This window comes from Ciconia boyciana, chromosome 1 (assembly GCF_034638445.1).
Source record: "Ciconia boyciana chromosome 1, ASM3463844v1, whole genome shotgun sequence".
Taxonomy (NCBI): domain Eukaryota; kingdom Metazoa; phylum Chordata; class Aves; order Ciconiiformes; family Ciconiidae; genus Ciconia; species Ciconia boyciana.
In genome coordinates this window covers 202,356,315-202,376,173 of record NC_132934.1, presented here as the reverse complement: position 1 = coordinate 202,376,173, position 19,859 = coordinate 202,356,315, and the positions used below count along the sequence as shown (strand labels likewise).

Here is a 19,859-nt window from a genome sequence, read left to right as displayed (position 1 = left end):
GAAATTAGGTCTTGTGGCTCTACAGGTCTATGAATAGTTGAACTTACTCAGCTGTGAATTGTGGTAACAATCTTTTTGAAGAGTTTAAACACTGGGTTTTTTCCACAGAAAATCTTTACTGAACTCCCCTAGAGGATCACTTATGGAGGTATATGGAAATGGGGAATGCTGCCCTCCAGTCCTACTTTTTTGAAGATGACTGTAAATTCTCGCCTCCTGATGTGGCTCCCCAGTCTAGCCTGGATGTCAATAGCTTAATGCCATGTGTATGTGTGTCCACATAAGTGAATTGTTGCAAGAATTGCAGAGCATGGCATTAATTTCTCTCCCTGTACTTAGCAGATAACAGCATTTACAAAGCCTGTCTGCCAGACATTAAAGTAAACTTTTTACCTTACGAACCAAGACTGCAGCATAGATTCTCTGTACTTTTGTTTGTGCTGGAAGTCTTGCGTCTAGGTCTCGAAAATCTTCTTGGTAGAGTCAGGTGGAACTTCATTGCTTTGTGCTCCAGTGGAGGAAACTGCTTTTGAGGCCATAGCCTTTCTGTTAACCTGGTTACGGGCTGGGTCTGTGCTGTAGGGGACTAGCTGTTGAAGCCTGCAGGGTGAACTGTTCCTCTCCAAGCTGGAGGGCTTTGATGTTGACTTTTGGGGCATCAGGACTTCAACTGTAAAGTTTTTCTGGTGACTTTTCTGGTGACCCACCCCCTTTTAATTAAAAGGGAGAGAGCAAGGAGAATTATTCTTGTAATTCCAAGGGTAGGTTTTTAAAGAGATCCAAAATTGTCACTTAACCACTTGTCATGCTTGTTGTGTCACTTTAAATATGCTTTTTCTTTGCAACCAGTGACCTTCTTTTGAGTTTAGCTTTCTCGGTAGAAGGCAGAGGTTTATGAACAGCAATGTTGACTTCTTAAAATACAGTTTTTTGAAACAGTCTAATTTTTAATGAACATTCTAAATGAATTTATAATCAGTTGTAGCTGGTAACTGTTCTTGAAGGGAGAGTATCTTGATGCTCCTACCATGCCAGACTTGGATGAGCCCATTCTGGAGTTCAGGCAAGTGGAACTTCTCTTCCCTTTAAAGCAGTAGTAAAGAAGCAGCATCATTTTCAGCAAGGACCTTGATCAGAATCAAGAAGGAGCTGACCTCAGAGGCTGAGGCCAGCACACACTTTTAGAGGAGGTTGATTTGACAGCTCCTGGCACTTCTGGCGTGTTCCTTACACTGCTGCCCTTATGGGTCAAATATTGTGGTGAAGCTTCCTTTGTTCAAGTTGATGCTAAAAAGCTGAGACTCAGCTGTGAGAATCTTTCACAAACTATATTTTTTAAACAGCAAGTTATTAGACTGGAGAAGGGGAGCAGGTTACATCCCCTCCAGTTTTTGCCTATCTCCTGTGCTCCCTGTGCTTGCTGTCGTCGAAGACCTATCAAAAGCTGTAGCAGGAAGTGTTAGGAGCCTGCCTACTGTGTTCATTAATGAACCAGAGTTTGATGTTAGCATCTCTCTGCCGTTGCAAGCAGGTGTCACTGCAGCCAGCGACAATTACAGTGGTATTCAGGGGACAGCAACATGATTCAGCCAGTCAAAACCAATATAAATGAATGAAGCTTTCACAGTTCAGGGATTATATATTTTTAGCAAGCTGTATGTGATGTAATCCACCAAGATAGCTGTGTTTTTCTGAACTTAAATGGTTGTTCTGTTCTGTCAGCAGGCAACAGCATGATGTAAAACTTACAAGTTACAAAAGGGAAAAAATGTGAGAACAAGGTAGGATAAAAATCTTCTAACCCTATCAGTGCTGTTAGGTGCTGCAGAAGAAAATTGATTTGAGATTCTCTAGATTTATAACTTTGTGACAAAAGAGGCCAGACTTTGATGGCCTTCAGGTACTTTCCAGCATGCTGCATGCAGTGCTAATGAAAAATGGGCTCTTAAATTATTTCTTAACAGCACAGCTTTCATTCAGGCCTTCCTTTGTGTGTGGTTTGTAGTAGTACAGAGCTTGAAAGTGTGGTCTTGTTCCCTTTAAGTCTTGGATTAGGCTGTCCCAATAGCAGACATGTGTAACAGTACTCTGTTTTCTGGTAGCGAGTAAAGATGTTTTATTGCCTTTTACAGGATATGAAGTAGAGTAATGAGAAGTCTGCCTCTCTTAGTCAAATACCGCTTGTTTGTGAATACTCCATTTTAGAAACCTGAAGTAAAGAGGTGGTGACTGGGGAGACTCTGCAGTACATGGGCAGGGTTATATTTATGACATTTCTTCCCGAATTCTTCCTGTTCTCCTCTACTGGAACTAAATGGTAATCATAATGAGAATTAACTGTAGGACACCAGATCTCAGAACGGATGGGCAACCTGGCTAACTGTATCTATTTTAAGATGACATATGTATCATTTAATAAAGTTGGTCACCAGGAAAGTTGATTACCTGACATCTCATTCGGTGAATTAAATCAGGACCCAGTAGAAGCTCTTTGCTTACATGCTACTTTTACCTGAGGTCTCCAAGTGCTGTTGCAAATTCTGGGGAATAGAGGGCTTTTAACAGCAGAGCAAGCCAAGTGTCTCTTGAAACTGCTGCTTGGAAGCTGCTGTGAACCAGACAGATGTTTGAAGAACATGAGAAGTGTTTGAAATTGTCTAGATTTTTCTTCAAGCTTTCTCACTTAATTCTGTACTCTTATTCACATTTTTGACTTTCTGAAAAGAGACATGGATAGTATAGTCTGGTCAAAGTATGTACTCAGGCTGAAGTGTGTGAACAAATTACGATTTTTCACTTTGTTTTTATTGACATGAGATTTCTTAACATCTTTCCCATGTATTTCCATAGATGTTTGTTTCAAGAGCGATTTAGAAAACTGAAGTACCACTTCTTTTTCTCTGTTAGTAAATACATCTCAATTCTGTTTCTACAGCACTGGTATTGCCTGCAAAGAAGAGGTCATTAGTGATCAATAGATTACGGCTACAGCAACACAAACCAAACCATCACCATGAAACACTTCCTGAGGTAACTGTTCTGTATTTTTTCAAGTGTTAAATTATTCTAATTACTTCTGTGCTGCAGTGAGTTAAGTGTTTTAGCTGTTACCAGTAGTACAGAAGGTGTAAACTAGTTTATACTAGATTGCTTTCTGTTCACCTAGATTTCACTAATTAATTAAAGCTGTTTTAATTTAAAATTTCCTTTCCAGTTCTTTATAGAAGCAAAGAATGTGGGAACTGTCTTATGGGATTGGAGCAGTGATGCATGAAATCAGTAGTGCCTGATGTTGGGGAAAATAGGAGAAACAGTAACATAGAACGACGTTTGACAAATGTTGGATTTTTTAATTCCCATTCTTATCTGCTGTCTGGATTTTTGGAGTGTTATTTGTGAAAGCAGAGAAGGGGAGATGCTTGGTGAAGATGTGCAAATTTTTTTGAAGCCAATTGTGCTCGATTTGGGGAGAAATGTCTATTACTTGCTCCTATGTATGACTTGCAGTTGTTTCTCTACTTGCAGACACCAGCTGTAGGTGCAGAAAGCCCATGTCGTCTTTGTTCTGTAGTCAGTGGAGAGAGTTGAGCACTCCCAGAAACTAATACAGATCAAGAGCTTAATTTGTGTATAAAGCAAAGAAATCATATTCTGCCTGGATGGGAAAAACCTTTTCAAGAGGGCTGAAACATATGCTTCTGCATTGAGCATCTGTCACTATATTTTTCTCTCTTTTTAGACTGTTTATAGCAAAGAATCTTATACACTATGGATATCAGCATCATTACCTGTAGGCTGATCATCTGTAATGATTTTGCTGCCAAGCCAGCCTTGGCTTAAGCATTTCTGTGGAACGTTTGGGTTGGTTTCCTCAGGTATCTTGAGCCAGCTTCAAAAGGACTCTGTAAGCAGGACATACACAGGTTAAAAGTATAAAGCAATTATTTGTTTGCTACCACCCACAAAAGACAGCTAAGATTTAATGAGCCTTTAGGGTAAGCATTAGTGTGCTCACTGCCCTGATAGGCACCACTGAGGAGGGAAAGGATTGTCCCCTGCAGCTCTGTGGCACTGATCCTGGATGATCCCAAGTCTTCCACCAACTCCATTGGTACTGGTCCAGTGACCTGATGGTTAACAACTGGCCTGGCTAACATCCCTGTGGTGCTTTTTCCCTTTACAATTTTATAATGTCCCATGTTGGAGCCTTCCTTCTTGGATCCTGCTAATGATTTCCATCTCAGCAGTCCTACCTCTATAATTTCTACCTTTCTTTCTCTGTACAGACTTGCCTAGCAGTCTGGCCCAAGGTCACAAATTGGTGTCATATGGGATCTGGGCCATGAATCCCACCTAAATGGAACTCTACCATCCTGTGGGTGGAGTGGGAGCCTCCAGCTGGGGTCACAGAGGGTGTTGCAGCTTGCCCCTTTAATGGCCTTGTATCTTTTGAGCGTAATGTAATTTTGCTCCCTCCTGATGGAGAAGCTGAGCTGCTGACAACTTCTAAGCTGCCAGCTCTTCCCCAGCTACAGTAAACACTTTGCTTCTCTCTTTAAACTGCCTGTTCTGCCCTCCTTTGGCTGTCCTGGCCCCTTGGTTTTTTTTCCGTGTTGGAGAAAGTGTGCTGTTTTGAATATTTGGATTCCTGAGGCTGTCTTGAAGAAACTACCTCCTACTTCTTTTCATGGTATTTCTAAAGTCAGCAAATCCTAAAAGGTTTGAGAAGTCTTGATGGTTTTAGCTTCTCTTAAGTAGCCAAGGTATATCTTCTGAAAAGCAATTGCTTATCTAAATAGCACAGTTTAGGACTTTGTTATGGGAAGTCTAGTATTCCAAATGCTGAATAGAAAGTCGGATTGGGGGGCAGAGGGAATACAGAGCACCTCAAATAGGAAAACACTGTTGAAATAGGAAAGCTATTCTGTTTACTTACAAGCATCTGGATTTTCTTATTTTATGTTAATCCTTTGACATGAACTGATATGAGTAGTATACTCCTCATATTTTGTAAATATAGAAGAAATACGGGGAGATTAAGAAATAAACTGGGGTCATCCTCCAAGAAAAGCACTTACTGGGGATAGTGAGTTCTGTTGTATGTGTTGTGGTTGCAGGTTTGTATGATAGAGAATAAGGCAGTAAAGTTTGGAGCTGCTGGGAGATCTATGTGCAAGACAAGGATATTAAGCCTTCCAGCTTGGAAATCAGCTGGAAAATAAACAAGTTAATGTACATTGTGTCCCTTAGTGTTTGTCCGTTACCAGAAGCAGCAGCCGTCCAGGAGCTTGCTAAAAGCATCCTTAACTGTTTGTGAAGATCAAATGCAGGGCTGAATGTGGTGTACTGATGGTGAGGACTGCTCAGTGGCACAGTGTTTTCCTTGTTGCACAATATGGAGCAGACACCGGACTAGGTGATGCTGATGGCATAGATTATCTCTGTGTTTAAAACCAATGAGTTTAGTTAAGTCTACACAAACTTCAAGTCATCTTGTTGACTGCAACATAGAAAATGCCATAAAACAGATGGGGAGAGGAGCAGGGCTTTCATCGGTAAAGTTAAGATAACCTCAACTGCTCTCTCTGAGTAATGATGGTAGTTTACCTGCAGCAACTTCATGCAGCAGATATACACCTGGAGACCCAAGGAGCACTTTCAACAGTGGCTTTCAAATCCAGCTGCTTGTAAGAGAAGAGTCTCACCTGTAGGCAGATGCCACTCCACTCTGAGTTAGGTTTGTGTACTGGAGGCACGCTGTAGTCTCTGCTGCTACTATCAAAGGGCAAGTCTGCATATGCTGCATCAGGGCTCTTTGATTGCTACTGGAGTTTGTCTTCTAAACAAAATACTGCACATGTGAGTACAGATAATGAGGAATTAGTGTAACTTGCATGCTGCTTTTGCTGTGTCTACTGTTCATCTGCTAGACCATTGGCACGGCTTTTTATAACCAGCTTGATATTTCCTGTCTCTTTTGACATACTGATATTAAATACAAAATAGACTGAATTGTCTTTTATCCTCAGACCTTTCCATTTAAGATGCCCTGTTTAGTCTTCAGCCATTCTGTGATTCTGTGGTTAGTGAGGTTGAAAGACAGCTCTGGAAATCAAGTCCAAACCCCTTGCTCAAAGCAGGTTGCACGGGGCTGTGTCCAGTCACATTTTGAACATCTCCAAGGATGGAGACTCTGCAGCTTCTCTGAACAACCTGTTCCAATTGTTTGATGACCCCTACAATTTAAAAACAGTAACAAAACAAAACCAAAAAATGACCCTTATGTTTAAATGTAATTTCTGCATTTCTGTCTGTGCCTATTGCCTCTTGTCCTGTCAGTGGGCACCACTGAGAAGAGTCTGGCTTAGTCGTCTTTACTACCCCCATCAGGTATTACCCCCTCAGTACAGGAAAGACATGGACCTGTTGGAGTGGGTCCAGAGGAGGGCCACAAAAATGATCAGAGGGATGGAACACCTCCCCTGTCAGGAAAGGCTGAGAGAGTTGGGGTTGTTCAGCCTGGAGAAGAGGAGGCTCCAGGGAGACCTTATTGTGGCCTTTCAATACTTAAGGGGGGCCTATAGGAAAGATGGAGACAAACTTTTTAGCAGGGACTGTTGTGATAGGACAAGGGGTAATGGTTTAAAACTAAAGGAGGGTAGGTTTAGACTAGATTTAAGGAAGAAATTTTTTTTCAGTGAGGGTGGTGAAACACTGGAACAGATTGCCCAGAGAGGCGGTAGATGTCCCATCCCTGGAAACATTCAAGGTCAGGTTGGACGGGGCTCTGAGCAACCTGATCTAGTTGAAGATGTCCCTGCTCATTGCAGGGGGCGTTGGACTAGATGACCTTTAAAGGTCCCTTCCAAACCTTTGTGATTTATGCACATAGATAAGGTCCCCCTGAGCCCCTAGCTCTCAGTCTGTCCTTCTATGACAGATGCTCCAGTCCCTTAATCACCTTCATGGCACTTTGTTGGACTCTTTCCAGTATCTCCATGTCTCTCTAGTACTGGGGAGCCCAGCCCTGCACACAGCACTCCAGATGTGTCTCACCAGGGCTGAGTATAGAGTATGATCAGTATGATCCACAAATATATGGAGATATAAGGGCCTCACATGAAAGACAATGGAAAAGGTAAAACTTTGAACGTTGACTGCTCTTCCACAATTGAAGCAATTGCTTAGTTTTGTACAAGTAACACTTGTACATCCTCATATTTAAAGGAAGGAAAAAGATGTTTGCTTCATGCCATTGAGAACACTGGCTAAACTACATTTTACGTGAAGGTGATTAATTTGTTCCTACTGATATTTAAAACAACAGACAAGTATGCAATATCCCTTTAAAAACTTATAATGTTTTATTGTTTTTGACGTGTGTGTTTACTTGAGGTGTGGGGTGGGTGGTTTGGTTTTGAGGGGTTTTTGTTTGTGTGTGGTTTTTCTCTTTAAGACATACTTTGAAAGGTAGTCTTTACCTGTGGCAAAATGGCTGGACTGAAGTTACCTATCTTTGCTAACAGTTACATCTCTACTTTAACTGGAAAGTGAAATTGTTGTTGTAAAAGTAACTTTAAAAATGTGTCTCATAGTACATTTCTAATACAAAGTTCAGCCACTGAATGAGACGATAATTAAAAAGATATAAGAAGATACGTGTTGTGGTGCCATGTAGTAAGACTGCCTTTAATAAACTGAAGTCCTACAGCATTTGAACAGCTGCAAAACTTCAAAATAAGTCCTAAATTGAGTCGGTCGCTTGTGCAGTCTCATTTCTCCATCTGAATTACTTCCTCTATTCCTGCCTTTCCCGGGACTGTATTGCACATCTGAATAGCGAAGAAAGGGGCCGTGCTTACACAAACAGTGGCTACTTCGACATCTAGTTCTTTTATAAGCATATAATTTTTTTAGACTGGGGGATCCTTAATGTAACAGAAGTTCATCTCTGGCTTTTCATCTACCTGCTTTCAACAGCTGCTGCTTTCCAGTGGAAGGAGAAGCTTTTTTTAAACAGACAGTCCAGTGCTTGGAATAACACTAAATCCCTAAATTTAGGGGAGTGCTGTTGGCCAGTAAACTACAGGAATCTTACGCTCATCTTGATAATCCAAGGTGGTGTCTAAATGAAAATATCTGTTCTAGATTTCTTCTCTTTCTCAGCTTGCTTTAGTATGAATTATTCCTAAAGTCTGAAATATCACTTATGAAATAATAAAACCGTTTCTCAGTGAAATACTTAATTTTCAGTGCTTTCTTTTTTTGTAAAGGGGTTTGGAGGAGTCTTGTCAGTGACACTTCCTCTTTGACTGCAACTTATCTTAAACATCTGAAATAATAACCTGGAGAACCAACTGTAGCAGACACTTAAGGTTTTTCAGTAAATCCTAGAAACTTGACACCTTCTCTTGATCTACTGCAAAACAGTCTGTAAGCACTAGCAGATTTTAAGTATAAGTTCTGTCTTACTGGAGCCACATCAGATAAAATGAAAAATCAAGTCAGCAAAAAGCAAGAGCAGGGAAAGTGTGGAAAGCTGCTTTTAAAAACTACTCTTATATCTTCCTTAGTTGCCACAGTAACTTGCTTTCATCTCTAAATGGAGAGATGAGGTGGATTTCAGTTGTCAAGTCTGCAAAAGCACAGACTGAACCAAGTTTCTTGTGTTTTAAAGGAGCTAATAGCAGGTTTGCTTATGGCAGAAACAGTGATGGGTACACAACTTCTTGGTTGATCTTGTATACAAACTGTAACTTATACAAATAAACCAAAGACAGTCAACTTAATTAGCTTCTAACAGGGTAGTATCACTTATCTATTTGGACAGCTCGTCATCCATAACTACCTTGTGTGTCCTTGATTTCTCAAGCTGTAATCGGAATTCTCAGGAAGGAAATGTTGATGTGTAACACTTTCTTCTCTGAGCTGAGTATGTCCTTCAGGAAAAATAGTTGTGTAAGAGTCTTTCCTATCCATAGGATGTGAAACATGACACACAGGAAAGAAAATGATGTGTAAGTAGATTCAGTGACTTTTATTTCATTCTTTTAAACTAGTGGGTTGGGGGGATGGTTCGGTTTTGGTTTTTGCTTGCTTTTTTCCCCCCAGTTTTAAGTCCAGTCACTAGTATTGGGCATTTAGTTGAAGTTTTCATTTTACCCAAAGTGTTTGTTCTGTATGTTATTAGCTCTGAAAATACTAAGGTTCTGAAAGTACCAGGGGGAGGCAATAAGCACCTTCTATTTTATTAGTTCCAAAAATGTTGCACAGTAATTAATCTCTACTTCCCTTCATGTCAGTGAAATACCGCATGTTGTATTAGACATACATCTTGCTATTTAGGTGAACATACCTCACACAGGAAAGAGCTTCACAGAAATATTAGACAACTTTGGAAACCTTTCCTCAATTTTGCTCCTGCCTGTTTAGCATGGAGAAGGCTGGCTAGAGCCAGTCACCTTTACATAAAAAGCCAGATTTCATGAAAATGCGATGTCATACTGTCATTGGAGAGAGATGTAAATTCTAATAACCATCACGTATGCCATTCCCATCACACTGATCCACATCACCTGGGCTAGTTGAGGGCAAATCTTGAGACCCCTTGTTGAGAACCACTTCTGTTCTTCCCTTTGCAATGTCAGGGTGTGGAACAACATGCTCAGTTCTTTCTGCTTCTTGCTACCGTGTGCTTTCTTACCCCAGGCAGAGCAGCACATGCTGTGGAGAATAGAAGTGCTGTGACTGCAGCAGTGGTACTCTTACTTTGTGCTCTTTTTGTCTCTAAATTTCTGTGTGTCTTGCAAGGATCCTAGCAATTGTAGAACCCCCTTTCTTCATCCCCTCCCTCATGGACGAGAGCTCTCAGAATCTCTGCTGAGCCCTGTTATTACTGGTATAGATTGGTTGCTTGCTTGGATTTGCAGCATTCCTGATAGTCCTTGCAACATACTGGCTGCCTGATTCTTTTTTTGGTTGAAGGTTTCTTTGGTTAGATCTGAGAAGTAGGGTGACATACAGCAGGGAAGATATGAAAGAGTTAAAAGTAGAAGAGCAAGGAAGAAGGAGAGGTGAAATAGATGCATATACCAGCCCTTAACTGCTGTTTGCTAATTATACAGAAGAAAACTTTGCATTTCTATGGCATTTCAGGCTATTGTGGTGGTAGCTTTAAGCACTGGGTCGTATTCCATAAGTCTCTTCCCGACATGCAAGGGAAGACTTACTCATTTCAGAATGTTTTGTTGTTTTGACTTTTGTTTTTTTCTTGGAACCCAAGTACAAGTACATTTTTCTGTAGCAGTGACTTCAGAGTTTAGTGACCCTTTCTGTGAGCCAAGCTGGTATTGCTCAGGAGCTAACAGGTAGCTTCTCATGTCCAAGTGATTGGCATCAGTGACTGGGAATGTGTAACCCTGACTTCTCATGGGAGGATGGCTGCATGTGCTTCCACTCATACAGCATCCTTGGCAAGGGAACTGCCTGTTGATTGGGCCTGTGCGCATCAGCATCTTATTATGCAGATTTTTCTTTGTTTTACCCGAATAAATGTTCGTATGAACTCTTATAATGCACTTTGCATGTATAAACACAAATCTGTAGGTCTGTACAGCTGCATGTAATACAGGAGGAGGAGAAGGAGCTTGTATCAGGATGGGGAAGAGTAGAGTGCAAGCCTCTGAGGAACACCTTCATTTCTGTAATACTTCTGTTCTTAAACTTCACCTCAGGATCTGAAGTATCACTGTACATGACTACGCAAACTGCTAGTGAAGCACACTATTTTCCGTGCTGAGAAAACCTTCAAAGGCAAGCAGGAAAAAAAAAATGCAGAAGAGATTGAGTAGATAGGAGGTTTGGAATCAGACTCTAAAACGAACCAGAAGCTAGTGCCACTGTGCCGTAGTCAGACATGTGGCTCATGCTACACTTCTGTGTGGGTTCTTGTTCATGATACTCCATGTTTTGTTTTATAGCTGCCAGTGTCTCCACTTAGCTTATGAAGTATGTAGCAGCTAAAATAAAACTTATTTAATCACTAGTGTGCTTTTATTACAGGACTTCTGCAAGCAAGAATTCCCTCTTATAAAGAACAACCCCTTGAAACCAAACTTGTGTTATTTTTTATGCTGTTCATGTTACAAACAGAAGATTTCAACTGTTGTAAGCTTGAGATGGCTGAGTAGTAGAAAATTGAAGGTATCCACAAAGGCTAACTTTATTCTATAAGCTACCTAGTCAAAACTAGTGTTTGTCTGCTTTATTAGTAATAGCTGCTAAGTATATTTTAGCGAATCACAGATGTAGTGTTCGTGTGCTGTAGTGACATTTTTTTTAGTAGATGTATTTTTATTAGTTAATGTTTGTGCAAACCATAGCCAAAGCAAAACTTCAGTGGCAAAGTTGGTTACAACCATGGAATATCACAGCTCCATCCCTTTTAGAGTTTTCCTTTTGATTTGTAAATCTGTCATTGAGCCTAGAGGCAGCAACGTATAAATCAAATGCACCTAACAACTTTGTCTCCCCACGCCCCCCAGATTTATCCACATCCCACAATACAGTAAGAAACAAGGTTTTGAGTAATGAAATGGGTTGTGATGTTTCAGCCCTGGAGGCAATCAAGTGTAGGCATGAACTTTCTTAAAGGAGGTGTGGTTTTTGTGGGAGCTACCTTGCTCATTAGAAGGAAATCTTCTCATATGGATTGTTAACATGAAGTTAAGTGAGTCTTTCCTCCCTTCTTTCCATATAAATGAGTTCTCTGGGTAGTGACTTGCTCTAACAGAGACCTAACCTTTGGAAACAAAGCAGGCCAAAAGAAAGCAAGTTTAATGTCTACTGCAAATGTATGGTGAAAGCCCAGAACTTTGTTTTACTACTCTCCACCTTCCAGTTTGGCATTAATCTCTTGTATTCATTTCTCTGGGCCTGCAGCCTGAGTACAGAGCTAGGCTGTGCTGAGGAGGCTGAGGGATGGCTGTAGGTTGTGTTTTGGATTGTTCAGGGATGGTAGACTAGTGAAATCTGTGAAGGTTGATATCAAATGTCTACTGGAAAACCGAAATGCCCAGTGTTAGTCTGTGGGTTTTTTCAAGCCACTGTTAAAGGCTGCAGTTGAAGGCATTAGTTGACTTTGTGAGACTGACTCTTTAACTGACTTATGCTTCTGACTGTTGGAAACTTAAGGAATGTCTGCTTGGCTGATGATGGACTTGCCTCCTCATAACTGGTCTTGTTCTTAATACTGAAGGCCATCATCTGCTCTGTGAAGCACGTATGAACTCCTCACAGTAGTGTGTTCTGGCACATCTTGGGGGGGACGACACCCAAATATTTAAGTGTCAGCAGCTGAAACTTTTTTGCTTGTCTCAAACTCTATTCCAGTGTGGGAGTGATTCCTCACTCTCTAGGTTTCACTTTGTATCAAAAATAGAGGCTTCCTGTTGCATAAAGACAAGGGGGTTGCCTGCATGCAGGCGTTTGGGAATGTTAAGTGAATTAACTGAAAGTGTGAAGATAAAGTGGATGCTTTTAAAGCATGTTAAATAAGTGTGTGGATGCCCTCCGTTTAGACATAAAATGGCTTTAGTTCCCTTAGCTTAATCCTGCTTCAAAGAGGATTGAGCTAAAGTGAACATAAAACAGATTAAACTCCTGTGTGGACATTAACATGAGTTAACTTATCTTCCCTTCCCTGAATGTCCTTCTACACCATGCTCTTCAGGATGTTTTAGGAAGTGATGGAGCTCTTCAAGCTTTATTGAAGCTATAACTGATTTGAGTATCTGGAATTCAGTATTTCAGAATAACCAGCACACTCTGTTGAAAAGGATAATACAGGGTCTCCTAACAAATAACTGTCCTTTGAAAGCATCAGCAGCATGTGGAGGAGATAGTGGGCTAATGATGAATACGCTTACACACAGGCTTAGAACATAAGGGACCGAATTATTTTTGACCATTTAATGGCAAGCTAGCATATCAAACCTGTATTGATGTTTTCCCATAATATAATCATAAAATATAATCACAGAGAGGCTGAGGTTGGAAGGGACCTCTGGAGGTCATCTAGACCACCCCCTGCCCTGCTCTAGCAGGGCCAGCTAGAGCCAGCTGCCCAGGACCATGTCCAGATGGCAATGTTCCTGTAGTCAGGTCTCTGCAATTTGCCTTTTCTGAGATGTGCTTCTGAACCCAGGGACCCTGTGTGGATCCTGCCCCACCTGAACTCCTGGTGCACCCCATGGGTGTTGACAGTTGGGTAACATGGCGAGATATGTGCCTTCATAGCCATAGAAACAAGAAAGCTAAATTGTCATCCAGTCAGGGCTTAAAAAACTCTGAGGAAGGAGACTGCACAGCCTCTCTGAGCAACCTGTGCCACTACCTGACTGTCCTCATGGGGGAAAAAGCTTTTCCTTATACCTAGGCTAAGCCTCTTATGTTTCTGCTTATGGCTGTTGTCCCTTGTCTTCCTGCCCTGCACCCCTGTGAAGAACCCAGCTCTGTCTTCTCCATGATCTTCCCACAGGCACTGGGGGCTGCTGTGAGGTCCCCCGGAAGCTATCTCTGCTCCAGGTTGAACAAGCCCAGCTCCCCCAGCCTCTCCTTGTAGGGTCTGTGCTCCAGCCCTACCATCCTGGGGGGCTTCCACTGAAATCCATCCAGTTTGTCAAAGTCTGTTTTGTATTACTTGGGCCCAAAACTGGATGCAGTATCTAAATAAGGGCTTTCCTGGCTTTCTGTCAGTTCTCTGCTTTAAGAAATTGCACAGCATCAGCACCATATAACAGCTGATCTTGGGAAGAGCTGGCAATCCTCAGGACGTGTTCTTAAACACCTTCTCTCCTGAAGGGGGGAAGCTTTGGTTTCCTTAATCATCACTCATCACTTTTAGGGACACAACATGAGTGTTGATTCATGTTTGTCAGGATAACCAGCCACTCTGCTTGGAGCAGCTGGATGCAGAGGCAAAGCTAAGCCAGGGTGTAGTGGCTCCCTGGATCCTCAGCAGCCATGATAACAGTGTGAGCTGTTCTCCTTTCTCACATAGTCCTGTTTCCCCAAAGCATTAGTAGGAGCTATACAGCCTTTTATTTTAAGGGGACAAAGAGTTTTCTAGAAATACTCTTTTGAGAACTCTGGAGATGACTTATTCTGTGCTTCCAGTTCTGGTGCTTTGTGCATGGGGTTTTTTGTTGGCTAAGACTAAGAAGCATGATTTAACACTTACCAGGATAACGTTTGCAGTGTGAATGCTGCTTTTGCTTTAAAGGTGCCCTTAGGCAATGGGAATCTGGGGTGAGGAAGTACCTTCTGTTTGGGTGGTGACCTTGTTGAAACAAACTCTGCTCAAGACTCTTATTTTCAGGCTTCTTCTTTTGCCAGGATGTTTGTCCAGGTATGCCTGTACTTCTACTGTAAATGTTTGTGGCGCTGCCTGAAATTCGTGGTCAGGAAACTAACAGGTCGATGTGAATTGCAAAGGATCTGTTACAGTACCAAACCTGGAGCTGCCAGAACTATGAAAATAGGTAACTGCAAAATACTTGGTTCTGCATGCCTTTGTACCTTTCTGCATGAGCTAAAAATAGTATGACTTCATTCTTATAAATAAATAAATTGTTAAATGAATCCAATATAAACTTTGCTTGTCTGACATGATGCTTTCAAATACTGTTCTCTTACAGAGGCATCACTGAAAGGTTCAAAAAGTAAGGTGAGTGAAAGATCCCATCATTCACCTTTTCTGTTGTGTCCTGTTGCAGTTGGTTTGTTCAGTCTGCTGTTTGCTCACCCCAGAACATTACTTTAAGGTTTGATACGATTTTACATTAAAACCATCTTCTACTGAAGAGGATCCTGTGTCTGCAATAGCAGGTGATCTTGCAAAGACAGGGAGAGTGTCCTGTGCCCCAGGGACAGGGGCGTTGTGGCACTGATGGAATCAAAGGGGCAACAGGCCATGGTGGAGACGACGAGCGTGATGTGTTGTAATTTGGGGATTCTTGGCTTGATTCCTCATCCTGTCTTAGAATTTATGTAATCTGCAGTCAGTCACTTACATGCTTTACACCTCAGGTTTTTTATCTGGAAACGCAGGGATAAAAGAGGCTGAAGGCAGCAGTACCTAGATAGCCAAGACAACTTTGTTCTCTGCTTTCCTTTTAAATACATTAATAGAGAAGAGCCTCTGTCACTTCATCCTTTCACTGTAGCGCTGGTTGTGCTAACCTAAATTCTTCTCACAAAGCATTTGTGTATATGTTAAATAGCATAATTCAGCCGTTCATTCCTCTTTGGCATGAGAATCACTGATGTTGAAAAGCTTACCTCAGCTATAGCAAAAACAATGTCACATAGCTCATAGTTCAGCATGGCGCTTCTAAATGTACTTCTAGCACAAACAGAAAGGCAGAATCTTATTTAAAAGCCTTCATTTAAGCAATTGTGTAGCTTTGAGTTAAAGCACCAGAAAGTTCAACCTCTTAATTTTTTGGAAGGCATGTTGATTTTTGAATACTGAACTTTCAGGGGCTTCTCTACAAAGTGCAATGACATGCAAGAGATAAGAAAAATGTCTTACTGTGTTACTGCAACGTATTGGGGGAGGGGGCATCAAATGAAGGCTAGCAATTCCAGTGTAATTAGGCAGATGGCCTGAAGCTGCTTCTTGATCAAAGGTCTCGGTGCAGATCATCTTCACTGGCAGCTGCCACAGAAATGCAATAAACTGACTACAAGGGCATGGCAAAGCAGGTCAAGTTCTTATAGGGCTAGTGCTCTGAAACCAGTTGGTAGGGTTGAATAGACTGGAAAGGTGTGTATATATATTGAGTTGGGTCTTCTGGGCTCTTAATCTAGAAGCTTTTGGGTATCAAATTTACCATTGTTAACTTCTATTGAATAATAGCTTCCATAAGGATTAATATGTGTTTAAAACCTCTTTTTAGCGGCTGCAAACTTCAGTAAGTGTTCACCCTGATGCTATTGAAAAAACTATAGATGACATCATGGAGCTGAAAAGGATTAATCCAGATATAAATCCACAGTAAGTTTTATGGTTTCCTTACAAAACAAATGGGAATTATTGATTTCTTCAGTGCCTAGGTCCATGGAGAACTGGTTATCCATAGCTATTGTGGCACAAGATTTGAAGATGAATTCTGTCTCAGCATAAAACTCCAACTTAAGCTTTGCTGTCAAAAAGCTGATGGAAAAATGAATGATCTTTTACAGTGACTGTAATAGGCAAGTCCTGAGTCTCTTTATCTAGCTGCTTCCTGAATCATGCTGTCTTAGTATACTGTTGATGCATTGATTTATGGGGGCCGCTTCCCCAGGGATAAAATACCACCGAGGCAGGTGGTCCTGGCAGTGACAGCGATGGCTTCTTAGCAAGGCTGAATACAGCCTTTTGAGTAGGGAAGAAATCATCCTGTTGTAACTGATATATAAATGGTATACTGGTTTGCATTTTAAAACTGCCTTTAATTATCCAAACACAAGTTTTAACGATACAACATAGTTGATATTCTTTTAATGCCACAAGATGTTAGTGGTTAGAAGAGATTGACAACAAACCATTAAAATTACAAGCATGTATTTCAAGAGTAAGTGATAACACACTTGTGGTTGCCTTACCTCTCAGCCACTACCTTAAGGTACAAGATGGTCTAGGTCAGCAATCGATGGGAAAAATGTTGAGGGTTGTATTATTCAGGTGATCAGTCTGAGGTTCACTCCTCTTCCCAAACTTGAAATTGATGTACATAATACAAAATGGGCATCCATAAATTGATAGCTGCTTTTCTTTCAGTGGTCAGCAGCATCAACAGGTAAGGTGGTCCCAAGGTCTTGCTGCAACAACAAAACCCAAAACCTCAGTTAGAAAAATATAAATTTTTTTTGTCTTATTACAGGAATGACCCCTCAGCCCTACCCCCCAGTGAAAAGGACAGTAACTGGGTAGTCTTAAAATGAGGCTTCACTGATCATAAAGGAAATAGAGCACACTGGGTGTCTCTAACTTGAGACACAACTGTTGTGGACGTGACCACTGTCCACCTGGATTGAAAAAATGGTGATCCAACCATTAAAGAAGGGAAGGAAATAAGAGAAACAAAACAAAGGAAAAAAACCTCATTCTCATAGATGAGAAGCCCTATGAAGTTTTTCTGGGAGTGGGCCCGGAGCTTTTCCAGGGGTGTCACTTCACAGGACCTTGCCCACATGACCTTCAAAGGGAGGGTGATGAAAGAGCAGCTGCTTCAAGTGGATGTGAGGCCATGCTGAGAGGCTGCCCATCCGAGGAGGGTGTCACAGCTCTGGTACTCCTGTATTGCACAGGACACTGATAGCTGAAATTCAGAAAAAAATCAGTGATGGCAAAATTAGTGAAGGTGACATATGAGGAAAAACTGCAGGACGTAAATGTGCACAGCTCAGAGCCTGGCCTGTGGACATCAGTAACGGCAGCGTTAGCAATCAGACTGATTCAAGTACTCGCTTCTCAGTGTTGGACCCTTGGGTAACTGAGTGGAATAATTCCAAGAAAAAACAAGGAATTCATTAAAGTAGTATTTTGTATGACATCGTAGATCACCATCTGATTCTCCTCATGGTATTGCCTTTGGCCTCTGAAGAAATGCTGTCTTCCAGAAGAGAGAGAGCGCAGAGGTGCAAATGACTTCTGCTTGCTTGACTTGGGCCCCCGAACCTTAAGTTACATTTTGAGTGATCTGGTCCTAATATTAATAAAACAAACAAAAACCCCTAAACTATTTTTTGTTTAACCCAGGTGGTGTTCATATGCTTAGCACAGAACAAATGATTAATTGTTTTTGGAATGGAACCCATGCACTCAACATTTTACAGGACTGAGTCTTTCCCACCCCACTGCCCCAGTTTGGTGAAATAACTCTTTAAAATAGTGAGAAATAAGGGCCTTGGATGTGCAAGGTGGTGCCACATACATAGGAACACACTCTGCCACTAAATTGCTCCTTATATTAAACTAATCGTAGTTCTACTAAACTTTAAGCGTCTGCACTGAAGTTTAACATGCCAGTCATTTATTTTATACTAAATTTTTCTGGAGAAACTTCAGCAAAAGCATGTCAGCTATTTCTTTGGGCAGGATTAAGGAAAAGACATTGTCTTGCCTACTCTTGTACATAAAAAACCCTGCATCCAAACTGTCTTGCTCAGAAGCTCTAATCTTCCCTTGCATAGTAGAGACTTGACATCTCCTGGGGTAAGGACAAGGGGCCATGTGTCATACTATATGTGTTTCTGCAAATCTGTATGCAGTCATTTTTGTTACTGTAGCATCTTTGCAGAGCTGAACTAGCATCCCAGGGGTGTTTGCACTGAGCTGTCCTTGAATGCTATGGGCTGCCATGACCTGAAGAGAGGGAGGCACTTTATCAATGCCTCTGAGATAAGTGTGTATGTGTAGTTGTGGGAGCAAGTAGGTTGAATAACCAGGTGGTGACACGTGCAATCTACACTACCTACAGTAGCAGTCCCTGAAATACTCCCAGTTTCAGGCTCTCCTCCATCTTGTGGAGCACCTGGAGCTGAGTGAGATGGGGTGCCAGCCTGGGCAGGTTGCTCCTGTGCTCTGAGAACTGCCACCGCCAGTGGCAGGGAGGAGGCTTGGGGCATCAGCAGCTCACCCATGTCCTCTGCTTGGTGCTGCTGGGGCAAGGAGGAGAGCAAAAGCTTAATGAAAAGGAGAGTGGGGAAACTAATTTCCCCCCCGGCCCCCATGAATAACATTGCACGGAGCGCTTGGCTGGCTTTATCTAAAGAGTAGACATGGCTTGCTTTGTATATGTTCTGCAACTTGGAACTTAAAAATATATTCTTTTTTTTTAATATAAAATTGCTCTGCTTTGCCACTGCCTGTGGTGTTCTGCTCTAAATTATTCTGAGGTTATTGAGTAGTTAAAAACATTATGGCTGTGGTTTAGTGATGCACTACAGCAATTCATGTGCAGTCTTGTCAGGCTTTTCAGCTTTCTTTGAAATCCAGCCTTTCTGTAAAACTGTAGGGTATAGCAAATGAAGCATGTGGAAAAAAAAACAAACAAAAAAACGACAAAAAAAAACCCCAACTGACCAACCAAAACCACACCCCAAAAAAAAAAGCAAAGGAAGGAAAACGCTGCACAGGTTATTCCAAAAGGGTTATAGCCACAAATAGCATGAAATTGCAGCAAGAGAAATGGCCTAATGGTGACATCTCTGATTCCGTAGATTAATCTCAAAAGATAAGCAGTGAAAATCCTTTTGCTCAGAAAATTTAACAGTATTATGGAATAAACAAAATGTTTCAGTACATCAAACAAGACAGATGAGGAACCTGTGCAGGTTAATATCAGTGCAGTCTGTGTTCCACAGAGGAATGAGGATACAGATCTAACTGTGACCTCCAAATTCATACTAGGTGTTCAGATAATTTCAGACATTATTAAAAATTAAAGGATTTATTCCCACAGGTAATTAAATATTCTTATGAGTGTGGCAGTTGTGTACTGCATAAATTGTATTTAATATTATAAAATCTTAACCTGAAACTAAATAAGTCTTTGTAATTTAAAGCCTTGGAAGCCACATATTTGGTGGGGGGTGGTGGCTTTTGGTTTTTGGTTTTTTGTTGGTTTTGGTTTTTTTTAACGATGCATCAGGGTATGTAAAAAGGAAATGTAAAATCTGCTCTATAATGGAGAGAGCCATTATGGTTATTCTTAACGTGAGACCGAAAAAATTGCTGCCTAGAAGGCAGATCTTTGAACTATATTCCTTTGGGTTTTTGGCTTCTTTATGTGAGCTTTTGTGGCATGGAA

At 41.3% G+C, this 19,859-nt stretch overlaps 1 protein-coding gene across 7 annotated transcripts in view; it reads left to right on the top strand.

The window, feature by feature from the left end:
* The window catches only part of ELMOD1 (ELMO domain containing 1), a 62,361-nt gene that overhangs the window by 26,092 nt on the left and 16,410 nt on the right, over window positions 1–19,859 (top strand). For 5 of the 7 annotated variants that reach the window (XR_012040480.1, XM_072850606.1, XM_072850607.1 and 2 more), the window contains exons 2-5: window positions 2,936–3,030; window positions 14,378–14,540; window positions 14,697–14,725; window positions 15,960–16,057. Coding sequence is in view for 6 of the 7 variants with exons in the window: in XM_072850606.1 (XP_072706707.1) it covers window positions 2,936–3,030; window positions 14,378–14,540; window positions 14,697–14,725; window positions 15,960–16,057 (385 nt within the window). In the remaining variant the exon portion in view is untranslated. The remainder of the gene's footprint in view (window positions 1–2,935; window positions 3,031–14,377; window positions 14,541–14,696; window positions 14,726–15,959; window positions 16,058–19,859) is intronic. The other 2 variants (XM_072850608.1, XM_072850609.1) reach the window with 1 other exon arrangement.